Source organism: Apostichopus japonicus, chromosome 1 (genome assembly GCF_037975245.1).
Source record: "Apostichopus japonicus isolate 1M-3 chromosome 1, ASM3797524v1, whole genome shotgun sequence".
Lineage (NCBI taxonomy): Eukaryota > Metazoa > Echinodermata > Holothuroidea > Aspidochirotida > Stichopodidae > Apostichopus > Apostichopus japonicus.
Window position 1 is genome coordinate 8780178 of NC_092561.1, and position 23088 is coordinate 8803265.

At 36.9% G+C, this 23088-nt stretch overlaps 1 protein-coding gene across 7 annotated transcripts in view; it reads right to left on the reverse strand.

Annotated features, from left to right (window-relative positions):
- Positions 1-23088, reverse strand: part of LOC139966559 (solute carrier family 28 member 3-like) — a 47577-nt gene that overhangs the window by 17337 nt on the left and 7152 nt on the right. The window contains exon 1 of one of the 7 annotated variants that reach the window (XM_071969719.1): positions 22048-22294. The exons of 1 other annotated variant lie outside the window; for it this stretch is intronic. In XM_071969719.1, the coding sequence (XP_071825820.1) occupies positions 22048-22194 (147 nt within the window). In that variant the 5' untranslated portion in view covers positions 22195-22294. Of the gene's footprint in view, positions 1-1713; positions 1866-10936; positions 11553-13432; positions 13972-17390; positions 17939-18010; positions 18031-22047; positions 22295-23088 lie in introns of those variants that run through there. 5 more of the 7 variants (XM_071969770.1, XM_071969761.1, XM_071969746.1 and 2 more) reach the window with 5 other exon arrangements.

Here is a 23088-nt window from a genome sequence, read left to right on the forward strand (position 1 = left end):
GCACTTGTAAGTGTAATGCCAAAAATTCTCGAATTCTGGGGATATTTATTAACCACTGAAATTGCTAATGTTTTGGTGAACATAGCTGTTGGTTTAATGTTCCTATCCTTGTTTCCCTAAGTAATATAACTTTTAGTCCAATAGCAATAAAAGTATTGAATCCCAAGCAGCAAAAACAGGCAAAAGGCTATACACTAAACAACACTGAACATTTTGTGTCGCTCTGTTACCATCGGAATTGTCCCTCCATTACTGTACAAGGTCAACTGTAGATTGGACAGTTGATGCCTGTTCATCTAATTTTCCCTTGGTGTATGTGAAGCAATGTATCAGCCAACACATGATATAAGTTACATGGTTAATGCAACTTAAGAACAGTGAATGTGACGTCTTCAAAAAAAAGGGGGGAAAACACATGTTCATTTGGTGTCCCTCCGTTACCATGACCTTTTTCATGCCATATTTTTCCAACAGTAACAGCCACAAGAATTAAGTTTATGGGTATGAAGCAAGTAAGTACCTGTCTGGATAACCACACAAGTAATTGCAAAATACTCCCCCAAAATAATGCAAAGAGAGACAAAATGTGTAAGGAATACAGGCAAATGTCCCTCTGTTACCGCTTGACCCTGCCCATTGGTACATACAGTAAGAGTAAGAGTGCTGAGTCATGGGGAGACAGGCAAGTGAGGAAGATGAATAAATTATAAAATGTAAGACAGCATTTATAAGGTAGTTGATATGAATCGGAAAAAACTCAATATTATTCGCAATCCTGGTTTCAGATGTCCCCGAAGCCAAATATAGGCTACTGTACCTTCTGACACTTCTAAGGTAAAAACTTGTTAAATTATTCCTTTGAATAACTCATTCTGTGGCTTGAAACATTAATGGAGCTAGAGAACCTCAAAGCATTGAAGTTGGTCAAAGACGGTGTGTAATTATAGTGCAAGGCATGTTTGTCTATAGATTTCTGCTCATTTACTACCACTGAGGAGTACTCGCAGAACTGTGAGCTACAGAACTGTAAGTAATCGAAGTACTCTTTACCAAATTTTTTTCTGGGCTTTATAAAACCCCATTTTGCCCCAATTTTTTATCTGGCCAGATATAAGTTCCAGATCTGGAGCAGATCTGGCCCAGATTGATATTCCAGATCTGGCCCAGATCTGGATTCTTATATCTGGCCCAGATCTGGCATTTCAGTAAGGGATACTAAAGGCCTCGAGATTCTGGCTATCTACTGTACTGACTGACCCAAAGTGGATTTAGCTGTAACCTGCCAGTTAGTAATGAGGCACAGATCGCATTTCTCTGCCATATGACATTGAAGAACATTTATAAGAGGTACAGTAAGTCGGTTAAGTACCTTCAGTCAAAGAATAGGCATGGAGAATCAACATTTCCATACCTGACTTAAGCCCTTATTATTTGCCCTCTGTATTTACTTGTTAAATATCAGCAAGCATCATTGGGCTACTCTCAAAGGCCTGTACACTTCATGCATCACTTTTACACTAATGTGTTAGCACTGTTAGTTAGTAAAATGCCAGCACTGAGAACTAGATATTAGGCAACTAATTATGTACAATTTTTTTTTAAACAACTTGCAGCATTTGTCAGCAAGTGGCTAACACTTGTGAAATTCTAGGCCCACGTACTAGAATATATTTCTTGTCAAAAGAAATGACACAGGTACTGCACTGTACGTACGTGAATCTGTGTCCGCCAGACCGGTACCTCTGACTGAAGTGGAAGGGTTTGACCCTGATCTTTGTAGTAGTTTCCAAGCATTGTAAGGGTGAAGACGTACTAGAAAATATGTGTTATCTCTTGCGTGGCCTGCTCAGAGATACCAATACTAGGATACAGTGTGATAAGAAAGTACGATAGGACGCAGGGTGTGTGTATATCTGTACTATACATGTATCAGAGTTAATGACTTAATTACTATACTACTACAGTAGCATGCAGTATTTGTACCTGCATAATACAGACGTTATCAACTGTTCATGACCTGTTCACAACCGATACCAAGTGAACAAACTGTCGCAATTAAGTTGACTGGCAAAGCTTTTGCTTTGATGCATGATTTTATTTTGATCACCGATTGTGTGTGTATACACATTTTACTAGAGTGCCTGTAATTTTTGGACCTGTATTTTACTTGAGCTACTGTACCTTTATTCTGCTTTAATTAAACTACATGTGGTAGGCTAACAAGCCTAACATGTATCTTCTTCACTCATGCACTTGGTGTGCATAGCTAAACTACTTGGCAGTACTAAGGTGGCAATTTATTTTAATAATAATGGATTATGACTCCTTAAAGGAAGTGAAGACTGGCGCACAAAGAAACGTCTGATGCCGGTAATCTGAACTAGTTTCGAATGAGGTGTAACAGAAGTGTTAGACACCACCATCAATCCCAGAAAATACACAGTCACACACAGCTTGCTACCGTCGGTAATAAGACACTAGTGTACAGCCAATACCCAAAACACATTGTGCATAGCAGCAATGTACATCTCAGGTCTACTGTAGATAAAAGATAACAAGGTATCACGTTTCATTACTGTCTGCATTTTGTAGCGACAAGAAAAAAAATTCACTTGCAAGCAATGGAAATTTAATTTTTTTCAGAGGGCGGCACGCGGTTTGGGGCGATTCTTCTTAATTAATTGTACAGCAAAATCTTCACTCACCTTGGTTCTATCCACGACTCCACTCTCCTTAAGGAATGTTAGTCTTGGTTTAACCGAAATTTAAATTGACATAAATGTATAAGTAGCCTACTCCCATGGCTGGAGTTCTTTTTAGTATAATATTCTCACAAAGCAACTTCTAGGTACAGTACAGTAGCTCTAATCTGATGCCTGCTATAAAAAACAAAACAGCAAAATGACAAGTTTTGACCAAGGATTGCTCCTGAAATATTCTTTTGGGACAAATAATTTGTGCTCTTCGCAGATGTCAGATGGATACGTCTACGTCTGTAGTATTTCTACAGTAATTGGTAATTAAGCTCAAGCTTTGAATTCTTGCTGTGGTCTTGACACTTGACAGGTGGCATGCCATTATTAATTACCCTGATCTGCTGGAGAAATCCTTTCATGAACCTTTGCTAGGTTGCTACAGTCTTATTAATTAATACAAAATATGACCTGTTTCTTTAGAGAATTTTGCTTCCATGCAACTCAGTCAGATATTTTGTGTGAACATGTTACCCAGTCAAGTGCAAGAAAACTTATTTAGCAATATTTAGCCATATTATTATTTAGCCATATTTTTATTTAGCCATATTTTTAATTAGCCATATTAAGCCATATTATTATTTAGCCATACTGTATTTAGCCAATGTACAGAGTGTCCAGATTTAACCAAGATGAAGATATTTAGCATGTTGAAGTTGTAAACATCAGGTTTATAATCTGTGCTGTTTTGGTCATCATAAACTCAATTGTGAAGAAGGCTTCAATAATAGATCAATGGTAGATCAATGTGCAGAACTGTTGGATTTGTGCTCTGTTATATCTTGGATTTTCATAAGCTTTACTTAACTCTTTGTGGCTAAATCATACTTTGTGAGCAGTTTTGAGCTTACTGTGGGCCTCAGTTTGGACATTTGTTTATATCTTTGCTGGATGGCTTGGATGTTTTTGGATTCAATTTGTGTGAAAATTCTACTGTATATGAGCATGTCCATTTACCATACCAGTTATGCTACAATCTAGCCTAATGTTATAGCTCATCATGTGAACCTATCACCATTTGCACAAATTCATATTTCAACTTTGAGATTTATTGCGAATTTATTTGTGCTAGTGTGCTTTGGTGTGAATTAGGATTCTGCCTTTTCCATCTGACAAGGCCCATTTCCTTGTACTCTTTTTGACATGGCAGCTTCAAGAAGAGGTTGTTGTGGTAGGTGTGAAGATAGAATAAGTGCAAGTGATAAGGCTGTTTTGTGTGACATCTGTAAACTTTGGTTTCACAAAGACTGAGGGACTAAATGAGGAGCTGTATGCAGCACTTAACAAATTTGGCCATAAAGGATCACAGGATATTCCATGGCAATGCAAGATATGCAAGAGGTATGCATCAGGCTTAATTGTGGAAATAACAAAAATGAAGCAAAAGCAAGATAAGATGGAAGCAAAGTTATTAGAAATTGAAAACAAAACTAAAGAAGCAGAGAAATCCCTTGCACATATTGGTGACAAAGTGAGCAACAATGAAGGTAGAATTGAAGAGCTCGAAGGAAAGACTAATATTTCAGACCCCCAAGTATTTTCAATGCAAAAACAGGTCTCAGAGGAAGTGAAAGAAGCATTAGATAGACAAAGACGGAGAAAAAGAGTTGTCATTAATAACCTCATCAAGGATGAAGTTTCTGACGCAGAAGTTAAAGCTAATGTGGAGCAGCTTTTTCAAAAGTTTGATGTAAGCCCATCAGAAATTGTACTTGTGGAACGATTGAAGGACAGAAGATTTCTTAGCGTTGAATTACAACATGGTGAGGTTCGATCCAAGTTACTCAAACGGGCAAAAGAACTCAGAAATTACCCTGATTATATGAATATCTACATCAGACCTGATTTAACTTTCCTTCAGAGGAAAGAAGGGAAGCAGTTGAGAGAGGAAATGCAGTCAAGAATGAGGAATGGTGAAAAAAACTTAAGGATCATTGGGGGCAAAATTATTCAAGTGTTGGCCCCCAATACCCCGCCACAGGAGTAATTTGGGATTCAGATGTAAATAGTGTAAATAGGAATTTTAGTTTTGTTCATGAAAAATCTCAGAAAACGCCAGTTAGCAAGGACCATATAACTCTACAGGTGGATAAACTTAAAGTGTTTTATGTTAATGCGCGTAGCATTGTTAACAAGATATCTCTGTTGGAGGCATATATAAGTGAGCTGGAACCAGACATTGTTGGTATTAGTGAGTCATGGGTTATTGAATCAATTTTGGAAAGTGAACTAGATATTTCTGGATTCACTGCTTATGTTGTGAACAGAAACCCTCTTAGAGCTTCAAGAGGTGGTGGTGTTATTTTATATGTGAAAAATGATTTATCTCATGAACTTGTTACCTCTTTTGATCCTACACATGAGTCTGAAAGTGTGTGGTGCAAAATAAGGACAAAACAACATAGTGAGGTGTTTATCGGTGTGTGTTATGATAGTACAAGCAATACAATTGAAGATAGTGACAAACTTTATAATGTGATAAAATGTGCTTCAAAAGAGCATTCACTGATAATGGGTGATTTCAATCGAAGGGGAATTGACTGGTCAACGTTAACAGCCAACAGCGAGGGTCAAGCTTTACTTGATCTTTTTCAAGACCTTTTTCTCACTCAACATGTTTTTGTACCAACAAGAGGTGACTCTATACTGGATTTGGTTTTCAGTTCTGAACCTGGGATGGTAGAAGATGTTAATGTTATGGAACGATTTGGAACTAGTGACCACAATATAGTCACGTTTCAGCTTATTGTTCAAGTGAATGTCAAAAAGGTGATTAACAAGTTCCGAGACTTTAGAAAGGCTGATTATGATGGGATGAGAAGATATCTGCAAAGTATTGATTGGAATAAGTTATTTGATGGTCTGAATACTGTTGACATGTGGCACCATTTCAAGATTATTTTGAATAAGGCAATGGATGACTTTGTTCCCTGGAGTCAGAGAAAAAGAAGTAAAAAGCCTATTTGGATGGATTACAAGGCTTTTCAAGCACGCAAGAGAAAGTACAAGAAATGGAAACTATTCAGATTGTTACAAACAAAGACAGCAGAGTCAGAATATAAGAAAGCTCTTAATGAAGCTACAACAGAATTAAGAAGGTCTAAAAGACAGTTTGAAAGAAAACTCGGCGATAAGATTAAAGAAGATACAAAGTCATTCTATTCCTTTGTACGTTCAAAATGTAAAACTAAAGATACTGTGGGACCTCTTCATAATTCAGAGGGTGATGTGGTGTTTGACAATCAATCTATGGCAAGTATATTGAATCAATATTTTTCGTCGGTGTTTACTTGTGAATCAACTGAACATTTACCAGTGCCACATCGTGTTTTTACAAGAGGAAGTGAGGAAGTATTGTCAGGTCTGTGCTTTACTCATGATGATGTTTTAAAGAAGATTAAGAGCTTGAAGCCAAACAAAGCTCCAGGACCGGATAATGTGTATAATAACATTTTAAAGTCCATGGCTCCAGAAATTTCCGGCCCTTTTGCCATATTATTTAACAAATCTCTGGATGAAGGTATTGTCCCAGATGATTGGCGTGAAGCTAATGTAATACCTATCTTCAAAAAAGGTTCAAAGCATGATCCATGTAATTATCGTCCTGTAAGTCTGACATCCACGGCTTGTAAAATTCTGGAAATGTTGATAAAGGATGCTATTATTAAACACTTGGATGATCATCAATTATTAAAGGATACACAACATGGATTTACTAAAGGACGTTCTACTCTCTCAAATCTTCTGACTTTTCTTGAATATGTCACCAATGAAGTTGACAAAGGTTATCCAGTTGATGTTGTATATCTTGACTTTGCTAAAGCTTTTGATAAGGTGGCACATAAAAGGCTTGTTTCCAAAATTGAATCTCATGGTATTTCTGGATCAGTGAGCGCATGGATTTCAGCCTGGCTTAATGGTAGAAGACAGCGAGTGGCTTTGAATGGTACTTTTTCATCATGGTTGCCAGTTAAAAGTGGAGTTCCACAGGGTTCAGTCCTTGGACCATCATTATTCTTGCTTTTCATCAATGATATTGATGATGAAATCTCTAGCCATGTTTTAAAATTTGCAGATGACACTAAAGTTTTTACCAGGATTGAAGATGAAAACGATGCATTATCTTTGCAAGAGGATATCAATAAGCTGCATCTCTGGTCTGAGAAATGGCAAATGTTATTTAATGTCAGCAAGTGTAAGATTCTGCACTTTGGTCATAATAACCATCGTTTCAACTACTTTATGAATGGTCAGCCATTAGAGACAGTGAATGAAGAAAAGGATCTTGGTGTTATTGTTTCAAGCTCTCTCAAATTAAATACACAAGTTGTTGCCTGTGTGAAAAGAGCCAACAGGATTTTGGGAATGATTTACAGAACTTTTGAAACAAAGGAACTTGTATTAATGTTGCAACTTTATAAAACTCTTGTTCGTCCACACTTGGAATTTGCCATTCAAGCTTGGAACCCATATTTAAAAGGTGATATAGATTATCTGGAAAAAGTACAGAGAAGATTTACAAGGATGATACCTGTTTTGCAGCATTTGCCATACAATGAAAGACTTTCTGCTCTAAATCTCACAACATTATCCACCAGAAGACTAAGAGGAGATTTAATTGAAGCTTTTAAAATTATGAAAGGTTTTGTAAAAGCTAGCCCTCAATTATGGTTTGAATTTAGCGACATCTCTTTTACTAGAGGCCATTCAATGAAACTGTGCGCAAAATATTCAAAATTGAATGTACGCAGACATTTTTTTTCGGTCAGGGTTGTATCCGAATGGAATGCCCTTCCACAGTCTGCCATTGATGCTACCAGTATTAATCAGTTCAAGGGACTTTTGGACAGACATCTGCATTGTAGGGGAGTTACAAGAGCTGTGCTCTCTCTCCCTTCTTCATCCCACACTACATCTGTCTAGTGATGAGGTGTGGGATACAGGTGAATACAGGTGAATATAATTTCTTTCAATGGGCTTAATTAGAGGGCGCCCTCTATTTTGACATCAACCAGAAGCAAGTTAAACAAATTTTTCCTATTTCCCCAATCACTTTAGGCAATTCCGTGCAACCCCAGCCAGTTCCAACCCCTTTCCCATTACAGTATGTAAATAACTTTTTACAATTTTATCGATGTCGACGAAGTTTCGATGTCGACGAATTTTACCAACGTCAAGTTAGCGTAACTCGGTATCTCCACCAAAATTCAAAATTTGGTCAAGATGTCGTGTTATGCTAACATGGTAACTCTACATCTTGCATGCATGTCACCTTATGACCACTGTACAAAATAGTGTTTGTTATGTTTGGCATACATAGGACTAGCGGTGAGTGTGTGTAGATGGGGTTTGAAAGAAAAGTTTTCGGCACCGGACGCAAGTTATTTGAAGGTTCTGCGTCCCTAGCTAAAAGATAACGTCCCAGACAAAAAATCCTGAAAGGTGTTCTTTGTACAGCCAACAATTTATGTGAAAAAGGCATGCAATATATGTTGCATGTACAGTACACTGTAAGGTCTAAAAATACAGTCTGTAACTTCCGTAAGATGAAACAAAAGCCTGAATGTTATGTATGACCACGAATTGAATCATGGCAAATTGTGGGAAGCCCTCTAACAGCCTTGGGAAGTGCCGAGTTGAATTCCTATATCAATGGCAGCAATTCATTGTGGTGCGACACCTGTAAAGATCTTGTTTCCATCTATAGCCAACAATTTATGTGAGTTCATGAAATATGTTGCATAGCTGTACCTACAGTAGAAGGCTACACCATACAGTATACTGTATGGTCTAAAAAATACACATTAAATGAGACATAAACAAATTCCCACGTAACATGGACACCATCTTAATTTCAATTTGTTAAGATTTCACTATCTTATTTTTAGTTTTCCTCTAACTAAACACAGCATAAATTACATTCTTTTTAACCACATGTAACATAAATCAGTCATTTTTACCCATGTAACAAGACACCATGTTCTTGTTGTTGCATTACTAACTACAGACTATGAGACCAGTCTCAAATCCATTTTTAACGTGATTTTTTTATCCCTTTATGAAAATTTCTCACTATATTGAAACTAGTATATACCATCTAAAAGTTTGTTCCAAATCCAAGAAAAAGTTTACCTACAGTATGTAACATCTTTTCTTTTTTGGACACCTTTTCATTTTCCTGCGATAGTTCGAACTTACAGTAATATGAGTAATATTACCAAACTCCACACATACTATGAGTCTATCCCTTCCAACTTGAAAGTTATGTTTACAGTGAGTTTATACTGTATTTCCCAGGTTCAGAATACAGTAGTTCTATTACATGGTATTAATGCCTCTCTGTACATGAGTTCAGTGTGTACCTACGTAACATAAGACAGTGCATCACAAACTGTAAGATATGATACCGTACAGGTCTACATAACATAAAACAGTGCATCATAAACTGTAAGATATGATACCATACAAGTCTATGTAACATAAGACACTGCATAATATACTGCGTAAGATATGATACCATACAGGTCTACATAACATAAGACACTGCATCATTAACTGCGTAAGATATGATACCATACAAGTCTATGTAACATAAGACACTGCATAATATACTGTGTAAGATATGATACCATACAGGTCTACATAACATAAAACACTGCATAATATACTGTGTAAGATATGATACCGTACAGGTCTACGTAACATAAAACAGTGCATCATAAACTGTAAGATATGATACCATACAGGTCTATGTAACATAAGACACTGCATAATAAACTGCGTAAGATATGATACCGTACAAGTCTATGTAACATAAGACACTGCATCATAAACTGTGTAAGATATGATACCATACAAGTCTATGTAACATAAGACACTGCATCATAAACTGTGTAAGATATGATACCGTACAAGTCTATGTAACATAAGACACTGCATAATAAACTGTGTAAGATATGATACCATACAGGTCTACATAACATAAAACACTGCATCATAAACTGTGTAAGATATGATATAACATAAGACACTGCATCCTTAAAGTTCTGTGTAATAAACTTTATTGTTCATTGTTATTACAGATGTGTGCTGTCAGTACAGAAGAATTGTAATCTGTCCCTCTTACCTACGTAAAGGCCCGGTCACACTACAGCGATATTTTATCGGAATACGGTCCGATTTTTCCGATTTTAGGCCGAAGAGTGAGGTTTGTGGTAGTGAATGTAATGAATGCAGTGGAATATTCGAATACCTACTTCAAATCTGAGGGGTTCTAGAACTGACTACATTCTGAAGTGACGTCACATCGAAAAACGATAAAAATCGGAAGAGAAATCGGATAGCTATCCGATAAAAGGAAACGGAGTCAATATCAAAAGTTAGGAGAGGGCTATTCCACATTGGAATGGCTCAACAGATAGCAAATCAGGTCCTTTATCACTTTGGCTAGAAGACCCGAACGGAAAACAGGCTGTTTCGATTCCTCCGGGAAAATCGGATAGTATTCCTATAAAAAATCGGTATAGTGTGACCGGGCCTTAACACACAAGTTCAAAGATATATTAAAAACACTGTTTGTTACATATACAGTAGGTATATATGCAAAATTTCTAATGCAATTTTGAAAAGCATGAATTCATTCACAGTGTGAGACATAAATGATCGATATCTGTTTAGCTTCAGTGCTCTCCTGGAAGGAACACCAATAAAGCAATAACAAAAGCCACACATTCTGCCACAAAATTATTTCTATGAGAGAAATCAGACTACATAATCACAAGAAAAACATTTCATGAATGGTTTATCCTAAGGCTATCATTTTTGAACATCAGTATTACTACTGTACAGTACATCCAATTATCTCCATTTCATGACCAAACACAACTTGATCTGATCATGTAGTGGAATATAAAGTATGAGTTGATGTGTGCACAGGTTTATACCCCAAATCCCAAATGCCATTGTGCCCAAACCTCACAAAATGGCCTCTCATGAAAAGAAGCGCCTGTTTTGTATCTAGTCTCTCAAGCATACCATTTGTGGGTACTTTCTGAGAAATGTAATATTCCTAAACATGAAAACTGCTGCGCACTGAATTATTAATTCCCCCACTTTAACACTACTGTATGTCTGGACACAGTTGGCAGTAAAAACAAAACAACCAACTTCTGTTACAAACTCACCTGCTGACGATCCCGGTTGCAAACGCATGGGTGCGAATTATCCATTGTTGTCGGATTAATCAGAGTTTAGAAACAACTGTGTTTTCTTACTAATTCAGATTGCGTGACATGCAGAGGAATGCTGAACCGCTCAGGTATACCACAGCCTATGTATGGTTGAACTGTTGTTTGTAAATATAGAGTAGTGGGAAATTCCAATAACGATTTTTTTTTCACTTGAATGATTATTAATAATTCAATTTAAAAAATCTTTTGTTGCAACTTTTTTCCTCAAAGATTTTAAAAATTGTTGTACGTGTCAATCCGTTGAAAAAGTTGATATTATCCAGAATTCCCAACAAAAAATACACGACACTGTCCTTGTCCTTGTGTATTGAGGAAAACAGCTTACAGTTAATACAGACACTCATCTTAGTTTCACTTGAATGGTGAAAAAAAAATTCTTCCTCTAGTTTGAATCAAACATCTAACGTTTTAAAGAAAAGATCTATGAGTGACAAATTTAGGCCTATTCAATCTTTAATTTCTACAGCACATACAACAACCAATATCATAATGATGCCATAGGTAAAGTGTACGATTTTATTGATCCACAAATGAGTTTCCCATCCAGACATGTTTTGTAAACATTGAGTGCTACAGTAGCTGCTGGTAGAAACTCCCCAGGAATTTTTGGTGAACATTTCAAGATCACACCACCTGAAAACTGGATAGATTGCAGACTGAAATTAAATGGGATTTCTGAGATGGGAAATCACTTTTCTTTACACTTTGGCAGACTTTATCCTATTACTTCCCCTTACCAGAACTTGCAGGTCAGTCAAAGGACTAAATAGCAATAAAATACAATTACTTAACAACATTAAAAAAAGAAATTAGAAAAAAAGTTTGGAAAAACAATCAATTTTTTCTTAACAGGGTACTGTAATTCAAGACAAAAAGACAAATTTTGCAAAAGCGGAAGGAGGAATTTATAGCTGTAGTGCGCCTTAAGCTGGCCAGTGGCCACACACGAAACCTAAATCAAATTTACAAAATGCAAGTTACACTAGGTTACTTTGGGTCAGATTGAGATTAAAAAGGGGTCGTGTTTAGTTCAGTGACTCCCAGGATGCCACATTTGAACATATATATCAATGCCCTTGTTCAAGGATGCACTAACTGTCTCATATATAATTTCTTCACTCTCTTAATGGCTTTTCATACAGTTATTACAGTACGCTAGCTGACAGGCATGCAGGTGGTTGGGATTGGAGAGAGCAAAGAGATGGGCTCTTAATTACGGTCATTTACTACGAATATTACTGAAGGTACAATGGCAACAGCTGTAGAAAACTCTATCAGTCTGAATACAGGAAAGATGCACCATCCTTAGTGGTCAAGTACTCCAAATATTTTGTCTAGGAAATGATAATTTTTACTATCCAGACATATGATCACAGTATCAACTGAAATATTTCATAGACGGATTAAATTCAAGCAGAGCATACCAGCGGTATTGACGAAGGTCAAACTTTAGACGTTGACCCAACCAATTTAATGGTGTATTGAACCATTAAAAATGAAAAAACACAAATTATGCTATTTTATACAGTATTTCTTCTGGAAAGACAAGATAATATTCACATATTTGTTTTGACTCTCCTTTTGATATGCTGAATTTGGAGATGTACAGTACAGTACGGTACAGAACAGTATAGTACTGTATAGAGTATAGTACAGTATTGTAAAGTATTGTATAGTACTATAGTACAGTATAGTACTATTCAGTACTATACAGTACTATACTGTACTAAACTGTACAGTACTTACAGTACTGTATAGCATAGTACTGTATACTACTGTGTAGTACAGTACAGTACTATAAAGTACTATACTGTACAGTATAGTACTGTACAGTATTGTACCGTATAGTACTGTACTGCAGTGTACAGTATAGTACTGTACTGCAGTGTACAGTATAGTACTGTATAGAACTGTATAGTACTGTACAGTATAGTTAGTACAGTATACTACAGTATAGTACAGTATAGCACAGTAAAGTAAAGTACAGTGCAGATCATTTGAAGGTACAGTATTGGTGTCTTTCTAGCATACAGTAGTTTGGGCAACAAGCAAGATTTACCTACTGTACACCCTTTAATATTTTACTGCAATCTCTCTCAATCTGGATGGATTCCATAGACCCTATGGGGGGTTGTAAAAATTAAGGAGTAGGACAAGGGGTCCACAGGGTTGGGAATAAATATTACTGTATACTGTAGGTCTGTTAAGATGCTTCACCATTAAGGCAATCTGAAAGTGTCATCTCAGGAACGAACCTTGAAATTTTCCAGCCGTGTCGACCAGCCCCAGCCATGTTGGGGCTGCATGGGGTCATTGCATGGTGGTAGCCTGTATGTCTACTTGTCTAGGAGTCTGTCAACAAGTTCTCATTGTCCGCAGGTATGGATGGAAACAAAAAGTTGAGAACCGTATATATTTTTCGGTACTTACCTCTTCGTTTTCGGACTGACGGTTTACCCAACCGTACCTACTGTGTCCTCCCCTCATGTGGTACGAGATATGATATCACAGGTCTGACATCCGCATATAAATCAGAATTTAAGCAATCAGATCATTTACAATTCAACATGAAAAAAACAGAAAAATCAGGCCAAACGACTGAAACAGTGGCGAGTTCCAGTCAAAACTCATCTGGTAAGATGACTTGTAAAGTCAAGTATTAATCTTCCCAAATGGAGTCTTGAAAACAATCAAAAACCCAAAATGTCACACACACACGTGACACAAAAGAGAAAAATATAAATTGTCAAATTTTAATCCTGTCCTGATTGGCTGATGGATGGATGAAGTCAAAATAATCGGAAGCTTACTTTATACAGTACATGTATCAACAATTTGGCAAATTTTACAATGTTCAGTAAGTAACGATTGTATTTCCTACTGTATGAAAATATTGTTGGTACAGTTATTTCCGCAAAATATGAAAAACTGTCGTCGACTGCAGTAACGGCGTATTGCTGAAGTCAGTGCTGAACAGCACTTACACTCTCACCAGTGTGATGTTACAGAAAAGTAGCCAGGAGGGCGGGGGGGGGGGGGGAGAGAGAGATGGCTGTCATTTACATGAACAGCGCAGCATAGCAAATGACTCACTTCAATATATTTATCACTCCAAATATACCACTGCTGCACAGGTAACTTGGATGAACCTGAAACCTGTAAACCCACAATTGCAGCATCCAGTCCAGGCAATAACAAACTGCATGATCCAAAAAGTAGGTTAGGTTTCCAGACCTGTACAATAGAATTACTTGATAAAGAGCCAAAGACATGCATAAAATCTGGCAAAAACAGCTTTTTCGCTGGGTTCAATTAAAGGACAAAGCTTCCTAGGTAGTTGGTACAATGCCAAACATACTTTTCATTTTTAAAAGTTCTGGAAAGCTGTCTGTACAGAAGTAGAAAAACTGCTGGAGAACATCTGAAAAACTAAATTTTTCTTTTGGCTGAACTGTCAGTCACTGACGGTGACTTTGGCCTGTTTCTATGGAACCACTCTGGAAAATCCTGTGCATTGCAGTCTACACCCTGGGTAATTTCGCCACATGCCCGTAGATGTGACCTTTGCAAATGAGTGTAGATATGCCTACAATCAATATCATCATTACTGAATTATAATTTTGTACAGGAGAGGAAAATATACAAACACCTAGTATACATTTATTTTGTTATCTGATGATTTGAGTAAAAGTGTTCCACTAGTCTCAAACTATATTCCGCTCTGTCATAAAGCACTCTGCGCCAAGATAGACGCAAACCAACCAACTACATACACACACATATATATATATATATATATATATATATATATATATAAATTATATATATATATATATATATTTTTAAGATATCCATGCCATATACCAGCTCCTTATTCTATGATTATGATATATATTTTTTAAGTGCCAGAAGCTGCATTATGTTGTTAAATTTTGTGTACTGCAGCTGTTTTGATGGCTCTGAACTATCTCTTATAAATTACTTTGTGCAAAAACTGCTTTATATAAAGTTATACATCTTTAAATTTGTATAACAATGTGCCCCTTTTGTGTAGCAATTTGTGATGCTATCCCGGGATCAATTTTTCTCTGTAGTCAAGCAAGACAGTTTGGAGAGTGAGACAGTACATGCATAGAGCAGTGGGTAAAGGTCGTAATGTCTCAGTCAATTCATGACTCATGATTCCAACCCGCATGCAGCCAATATACTGGAGAATGTTCAAGCAAGTCAGCTGATTAAATAATTCAATAGTGACACTGTGTACCGTACACTAGTATACTGTACTATAGACTTAACAAGGTGATTACAGTGTAACTAGTCATCCTTAAACACTTGCTAGCACAACCTTACAATCCTGTATCGTACTGCATTGCACTGTATCATAAAATTACAGTGCTGTATAGCAGGGTCAATCGGTTACATCTCCATGTTCCGACGTCTCTATGTTCCGACGTCTCGATGTTAATTTTTTTTTACCCAAATTTTTTGGGACTTAAATTTTTTTGGACCAAAATTTTTGACCACTTGTTTTCGGACCAACTCTTTTTCGGACCAAAATTATTTTATACCAAAATATTTTTATGACCAATTTTTTTTGGACCAAAATTTTTGACACCAACATGTTTTCGGACCAACTTTTTTCGGACCCAAATTTTGTTTGACCAAACTGATTTTGGTCCCAAAAAATTTTAGTACAAACAATTAAATTTCGGGTCACAAGCAATTTTCGGTCACCAGCACTATTTGGGTCATAACAAACTTTGGGCCCTTTTTTTTCATGAAAAAAATTTGGTGCGTCCAAAAAATTGTGTCCCCCAAAAAAAGGTAGGTTAGAAAAAATTTTGGTCCAAAAAAATGGAGTCCCACCAAAAAAATTGGGTCCCAAAAAAAATGGGGCCCAAAATATTAAGTCCCCCAAAAAAATTTGGTCCGAAAAATGGGGGACCAAAAAGATTGAGTCTCCAAAAAAAAATTGGTCCGAAAAAATTTTGGTAAAAAAAAATTTGAGTCCAAACAAATTGTCGGAACATAGAGACGTCGGAACATAGAGACGTCGGAACATAGGGATGTCACCGGTCAATCACATCACACAAACCTTGCTATGAGGGTAGGCCATTGCAATCTACAGGCAATAACACACTGTGCATGCATGTATAACTTTAAATTTGAGGGCAAGGCGCTCTACATGAATTGTCAAAGTCGTCTTTTATATCCTCCATGTAAAGACTAAGGAAAATCTGATTTTTACTTCTAAGATAATCCAGAATGCAAAAATGCATTGTGGTTTCGACGATGTAACATAAGCAGTTTTCTTCATGAATCTGACATTATGTATCTATAGTGAGGGTGCACAACATACTTGATCTTAGTAAGACAGTGGAAACCATTGTGATGTGACAAATAATAAATTCACAATGACACAGGCTGTCCTGAAATGACCAATGACCTTGTTGAAATATTGTGAAAAGCATGGTTTTCACAATTTGACCCCTGGTGAAATCAAAGATCATTGACCTCTGCCACAACATTCTTGTACTCAATGTGGTACAATTACATACCAAATAATCTATCTGTCCAAGCTTCCCTTGCAATATTGTGTTCAGGAAGGTGTCTTAGTGTAAAGAGACAGGTTAGAGGGGAGTGCAGTGAATAATTGGCATCTGTTGAGTTCAAATGACTAAAAGCAATAATACTAGGCTCCTTCAAATTGTTATGGTACATCTACTGTACATACCAAATATTAGATCTGCCCAAGGTTCCTTTCTTGCAATACCATGTTTACAAGGCTTTCTCAATTCTACCTGTTATCCCCAAATGATCTTTGACCTCCACCAAAATCGATAGGCCTCTTTTACTCAATGTTATACACCTTCATACCAAGTATAAGGTCTGCCCAAGCTTCCCTTGTTGTGATATCGTGTTTACAAGGTTTTCAAAATTTGACACCTGGTGACCCCAATGACCTGTGACCTCCACTAACAACAATGAGCTTCTTGTACTCAATGTGCTACTTCTATGAAATTGGTCGGAGCTTCCCTTCTTGAGATACTGTATATCGTGTTAACAAGGACATCATAAACGCATGTATACACGCACACATACTGTACACACACACACATGCGCCATCATGAATGCAAAGGTTACTTACGATTATCATCGAAACCAAAAACTGAGTTTTCAAACTACCCTGTATGCAATAAATTTCATATACTGTAGATATAAAAAGCAAAAAATATCCTTAACTGTGGCATACTTTTTCATGCCCTGAGCATTGCACTCACCATTTGCTACGTGAAGTTGATCGAAAAATGTTCAACATTGAACATATATCTATATACTGTACATACATATATAATATACATCTATATATATATATTACTGTACTTACATCAATCGTCATTGTGCAATCCCTCACAATTTCCCAAGTATGTAAATGTTTAAGTCCTTTCAAAAAAAAAGTTTCAATGACAATTAATAATTCTGTCTTGCTATGGTGAAGTGTCCTCAAAACTGGACTATTAAATCAAATTGTTAACGAGAGACAAAATGTTCCAAAATTCCAAATGTTCACATATCTTGAGTCACATACATATATATGAGATCTTTGGTTTAAGTCTTAAGTCTAAAGTCTTCTCAAACTCCTGTCGCAGTTCCTATTCCACCCGTTTCAAAAGTGCTTAAAGATGATTTTTTCCTTTCTTTCGACAGAGCTCTGATTAATCGACACTATGTACATTCCCCTCACCTGTAACTGTGCAGACTGCTATTAAGTATCTTGATGACGAAGCGGACGTAATGAACCAGTGTTTGTTTATTCAGGTACTGTTGTAGCGCTCTGTATTAGCTACAGTATGTCAGTTTCAATGTACATTCAGAGGCTATTTACAATATTGTACTGTATACTGTACATTCAACAGAACCATTCCTAGGAATCCTTTTGTTTTTTCTTTTGGCTTTGTCGTTTTACAACAATCCTTTTGGATGTTAAATAACAGTATCTAAACTTACCATGATCAGGGCCAAAAGTTTGGAACAGTTCACTATCCTTACAGGTCCAAACAGATTGGGCAGTTTTTTTTTTCTAAATTTCAGTAAATTATATTAACTCTCAGATTGACTTTCTAATTTTTTTTTTTTTTTTTTAAGACTTAAATTTTAGTATTAAAAATTCTATGACTATAAGACAAGAGATGAAATGAAGCAAGAGTTCTAATACAAACAACTAATTACAACACCCGGACACACACTGCAGTTTACGTGGGTGTTGTCCCAACACGTGCCTGTTACGTACTAAAGACTAAATTGATCAAATCAAATTTCTGCAAATAATCTTTTCAGTCTATTACCAACTTTATGCCAATGCTTTCTGGAACGGAGCCAACAAAAACCCCCCAAAAAACAAACAATTTAAAATAAATATCAATGTCTCCTAGGAAACAATCACGTCAGCAAACTTTACGCCCTCTATTTTTTTTTTTACAAAGGCAAACTTGAGCTACAGTTCATAAAATCAAACTTATCCTATACAGTCTACAGAACCTACAAATTAGATATTTTTATATATCCAAATTATCCATGTCAAGAGACATAAACATCAAAATTAGAACAAAACCTGGTTACCAGAATGTAGTTACTGAAGAATGCTAAATTGCTTGAGAAGTCTTAGTCACCTTTATCTGCCTATATCCAACAAACAACACACAAGTGGACACATTACTACCCACGTACTGGCACATGATCTGTGTTGCACAGAATGGCATACTTCAAGGGAAAACACCTGAAGATTTTTTACATGGGACTGCAACCTTCCACATATCTTGTTAATGGAAAGCAAAACTAATGTGGGAGGATCATCTGTGAAACTGGTTGTGTCAATATTTGATAAGTGAAAGCTGCAACCTTGTACAGTAGGCCTCCGATTGCATGGAGAGTACTCGATTCTGTCATCGGTATCTGTCGTCTATCCAACAATAACAACAACACACAGGTGGGCATATCATTACTAGTGTGCCCACTGGCAAATGACTGGCAAATTGTATCAATATGTAATTATAAAGTAAATAGCTGCAGCCTTGCAGGTCCTGGTACGTCCTAGTACATGTATAGTACTTGATAATAATTTAAAAAAATGAACTTGAATAAAGTTAATAAACACCACAACAGGCAAATTGCAGGTCCTGGTACTGTACGTCCAGTACTTGATAATAATTAAAAAATGAACTTGAAATAAAGTTAATAAAACACCACAAGCTAGGCTTACAGTCTACTCGATTCCGAACAGAGACAATATAAAACTATATAAACTGTGACAATTATAAATTTATGCTTGCCTGCCTGTAATTCTCTGAACACAAGTATATTGAAAAAAGAGAAAGCCATGGCAAGGTGTTCAGCCTTTGACATGTGGTGACAAGTGTTTGACATTGACCTCCATAGCAAATTGAATCCGCATACAGTACCAAGTCTGAACTTCGTCCAGGCTTCGATATATTCCAGTTATTGTGTTAACAAAGTTTTCAGACTCATATGAACCACATAAAGACCAAGCGCGTAGCGAGGAAATTTGCCAAGGGAGGGACGAACCTGTAGGCAAACTATTAGAGCCGTAGATTCGGCACTGGGAACTATCTAAGCGTAGCACCACCATGAGTTGGTGCGAAGCATACAATAAAAATGTTGGCCGAAAATGCCTCCCAGATCGCTGGAAATGGCACTTCCCAGGCCTTGTAAGTTGCATCTAAGCATTTTCTATTTTGAAATAGCTAGCGATATCATAAAAACATACAAAAAAAATTGCTCAAGGGGGGGGGGGGCAGTCGCCCCCTTTCCCTTAGCTACGCGCCTGATAAAGACATCAGTTTAACTACAGTAAGTTACAGAGTTAACTTGGAGTTACAATTTCTTGTAGTCACTATGACAAATTCACACACTTTGTATGACTTTTTGAGTATTGGTGCCATCAAATACAGTTGTGTCAAAGACACACAGAAGCACACACACACCATCATGACCATGTAGAAGATCCAAACGACTCAGGGAGTGCAAAAGAATTAAATTACTAATTTTCACTTTGCTGACAGGAAAAATGTGTATTTGATGGCATGATTATGGATTACAAAATCGCTGATATCATTTGTAAAATGTTTTGTTTTGTGTTCGTGATCATCACTTAAACTATCACAACCATCACATCAATCATATGATCTCTATCGTAATATCCTTTCTAAGCTTGATTTGGAAGGCGATATCTTGGGAAGCACAAGCTCATATTGATAGCCATATCAACATCGCAACATCACCGCAAGACTAGGTTGTCTTTGACATACCAAATTTCCTCTTCATTTCTGTTAAATATTTGCTAAAATTATGGCAATCAATTAACTTTAACTGAAGGATTGTTGATGCGTTTTTAGGCTTACTTGTTGCAAACCGTTAATACTAGGCTTAACACTAACAGCAAAAGAAAAAATGGCAAGGAGATTAAGAAAATATTATGAATCTCTGGTGAACCACAAAGAAATTTGAGTCCAGGCAATGTGCCTTTGGCAATTGCTTTTCCAATATATATGCCAGGGGTTCCCTAGCTGGAGTGCATGTACCCCCAGGGTTGCATGAGTCCATCCCAGGGGGTTCATGAGATGTTTCTGAAAGTCAAAACTAGAGAACTTTTTGTTCAACTAAAATCTGATATATCATATAGTTTAGTAATGTACAAAAGTCGTACCTATCGACAAACTCTATTCACGTTTCATAAGCATATGTTGCCATTGTAGTACTGTTCCATGCATGTGATAAATAACTGAATTATGAAACAGACACAGGCCGCATGACTTTGGTGAAGTTGGTGTACGCATGACAGTACGTCGTGAAGATAAAGAGCTGAGAAAGTAACTGAAAGGTTGGCCAACGTAATTATTATTATTTTGGAAATTCCAGAGGACCTCCATTTGCCCAACACAAAGCAAAGTTAGAATAAAGTCATGCTTGAAAATTGTTGTTGAGCGACAATTTGCAGTCACTAGCCTGTTTTAACATGATATCAGTTTTATATTACACTATGAACTTGATCTTTTACAAAGCACTGTTATGCGTACTATAGTATAATAATGACTCAGATCGTGTCTCGAAAAGTGGGGCGTTCGTGGACAACTCTGACATCCACAGGGGGTTCGTTGGGGGATAAAGTTAGGGAAACCCTGATATATATGCCATACCGTGGACTATGGTAGCATAGGCTATGCCGTTACTAATTTCTACACAGTAAATTTGAAATTTAAAGGAAATTTATATTCAAGGGAGGAACCGTCAATTTCGTAGCAATTTCATGAAATATCCAATCCAACGGTTCACTCCACAGCAAATGTTGATTAATGAATGCAAAAGTTTTATTTCGAAAATTTTATTTAGTTCCTCTGTAGCCTGTAGGCCTACCCTAGGCCTAGTATCTTTACTTAAAGCCTAGGCTTTGCATGTAAAATCTATACTCTGGGCATCTGGCATAATCTGATGTGATGAAATCAGGGGGATCAACCGGATCATCTTTGGGCTAGACAGTTATGAATATAAGGCGAGTACTAGTAGTACTAGGCTACTCCTGAAACTGAAAGGACAATTATGACATTAGTGATACTTAGTGTCTGCACCTTTTTTCTAGGCCAGGGCCTACCATTTTATTATAACTATAGCAGAAACTAAGGGTGCTTGGGTAGAAGTAGAACAAGCCCATCGCTATAATCCGTGCAATGGATATTCCATCAAAGGTCTACCTATTTTACATCTTGGCTAACAGTAACTTTAGCTAACAAATTAGACCAGAACTTAGTAACTTTGTATTAGTCTCACACAGGCCTTATAGTTAGTCTACTGTAGCCTAGCTTAGGAAAGCTTAAAATCGTAAGTGACAACTTAATAAAATTTACAAACTTAGGCGAAATGCATAGGCCCAAGTTTTCGCAGCCTTATAAAGTTTGATCTGCACGATAGACATTAATTTGGTTATCTGCGTGCCTATAATTTACAGAAACACCTTCGGCTAGGCTACTTACGATTGATAGATTCAACGTCCTGCTTACTGGTTTCTGTGACGACTTCTTAGGTGTTGTAAACTCCTTTCCCAGTGAAGTTTCAACATCAGACTCGTCGGAATAATTGGAACATTTTCCAGAATCAGGACTCTCGGGGTCTCGCATCATTTTGAAGGTGGATATAAATGTTTTGAAGGGAGAAAGTTTGCGCCGTGATCATACAGGGACCCGATCCAGACGTGGGTTAGGGGTGGAATGCAACATCCGTAACCCGCCGAATTCAGAATTCGCGCCACATCAGATGATCTGTGGACCACACCAAATTTACTAGAGCTTTTATTCAGTAAAATATAGGAATAACCTCTCTTTTTGAAGAGAAAGAAAAACACATTTACCTGTTTTTTTAAATAATTATAAAAAATATAAATTTATGTTTGAATATATGATGTTTAAACTGTGTTTTTGTTTGTAAAACAATCATATATTTCAATGGTGTAATATTATCTTCCCTCTATAATAATGTACCCGCTCTAGCAGCTGACGGTTTTTCTGGCGCTGAATTTATCAATGGGGAAACGTCTTTGTTTACTATAGACCGTATATAGTGAACGAAGCATTCTGTGTGTTTGGCTGAATTCCAATGCTGCGTGGGTGCTTCATTTGTGTTGGCTTGTTTAGCATGTTAGTACTACACAAGTTATTGCTTTTTGGCTAAGATCCTGTGTAGCGTTATGTTCCCCTATGGGAATCGTGGTTACACACCTGACGATGATCACACAGTCACAGTCTCGATGCAAGGTGACTGGGGTTGAGAGCGGATCAGTCATTCGGTTATTTGATTTTTCGTGCCCAGGTTCTTCCCTGGGTGACTTTTCTTCAAAAAAGTGTTGCCAGTTAGTTATAGATAAACAAACCCATCTTTTCAAGCTAACCATCTTTTCAAGCTAAATCCAAAATTTCATGTAATATTCCCGCGTACAAATATAGGGCCTACAGACAACAGTAAAGCCTGGGGAAATAAATTAATCAGACTACAGTATACCATAAATATACTTGATGAAT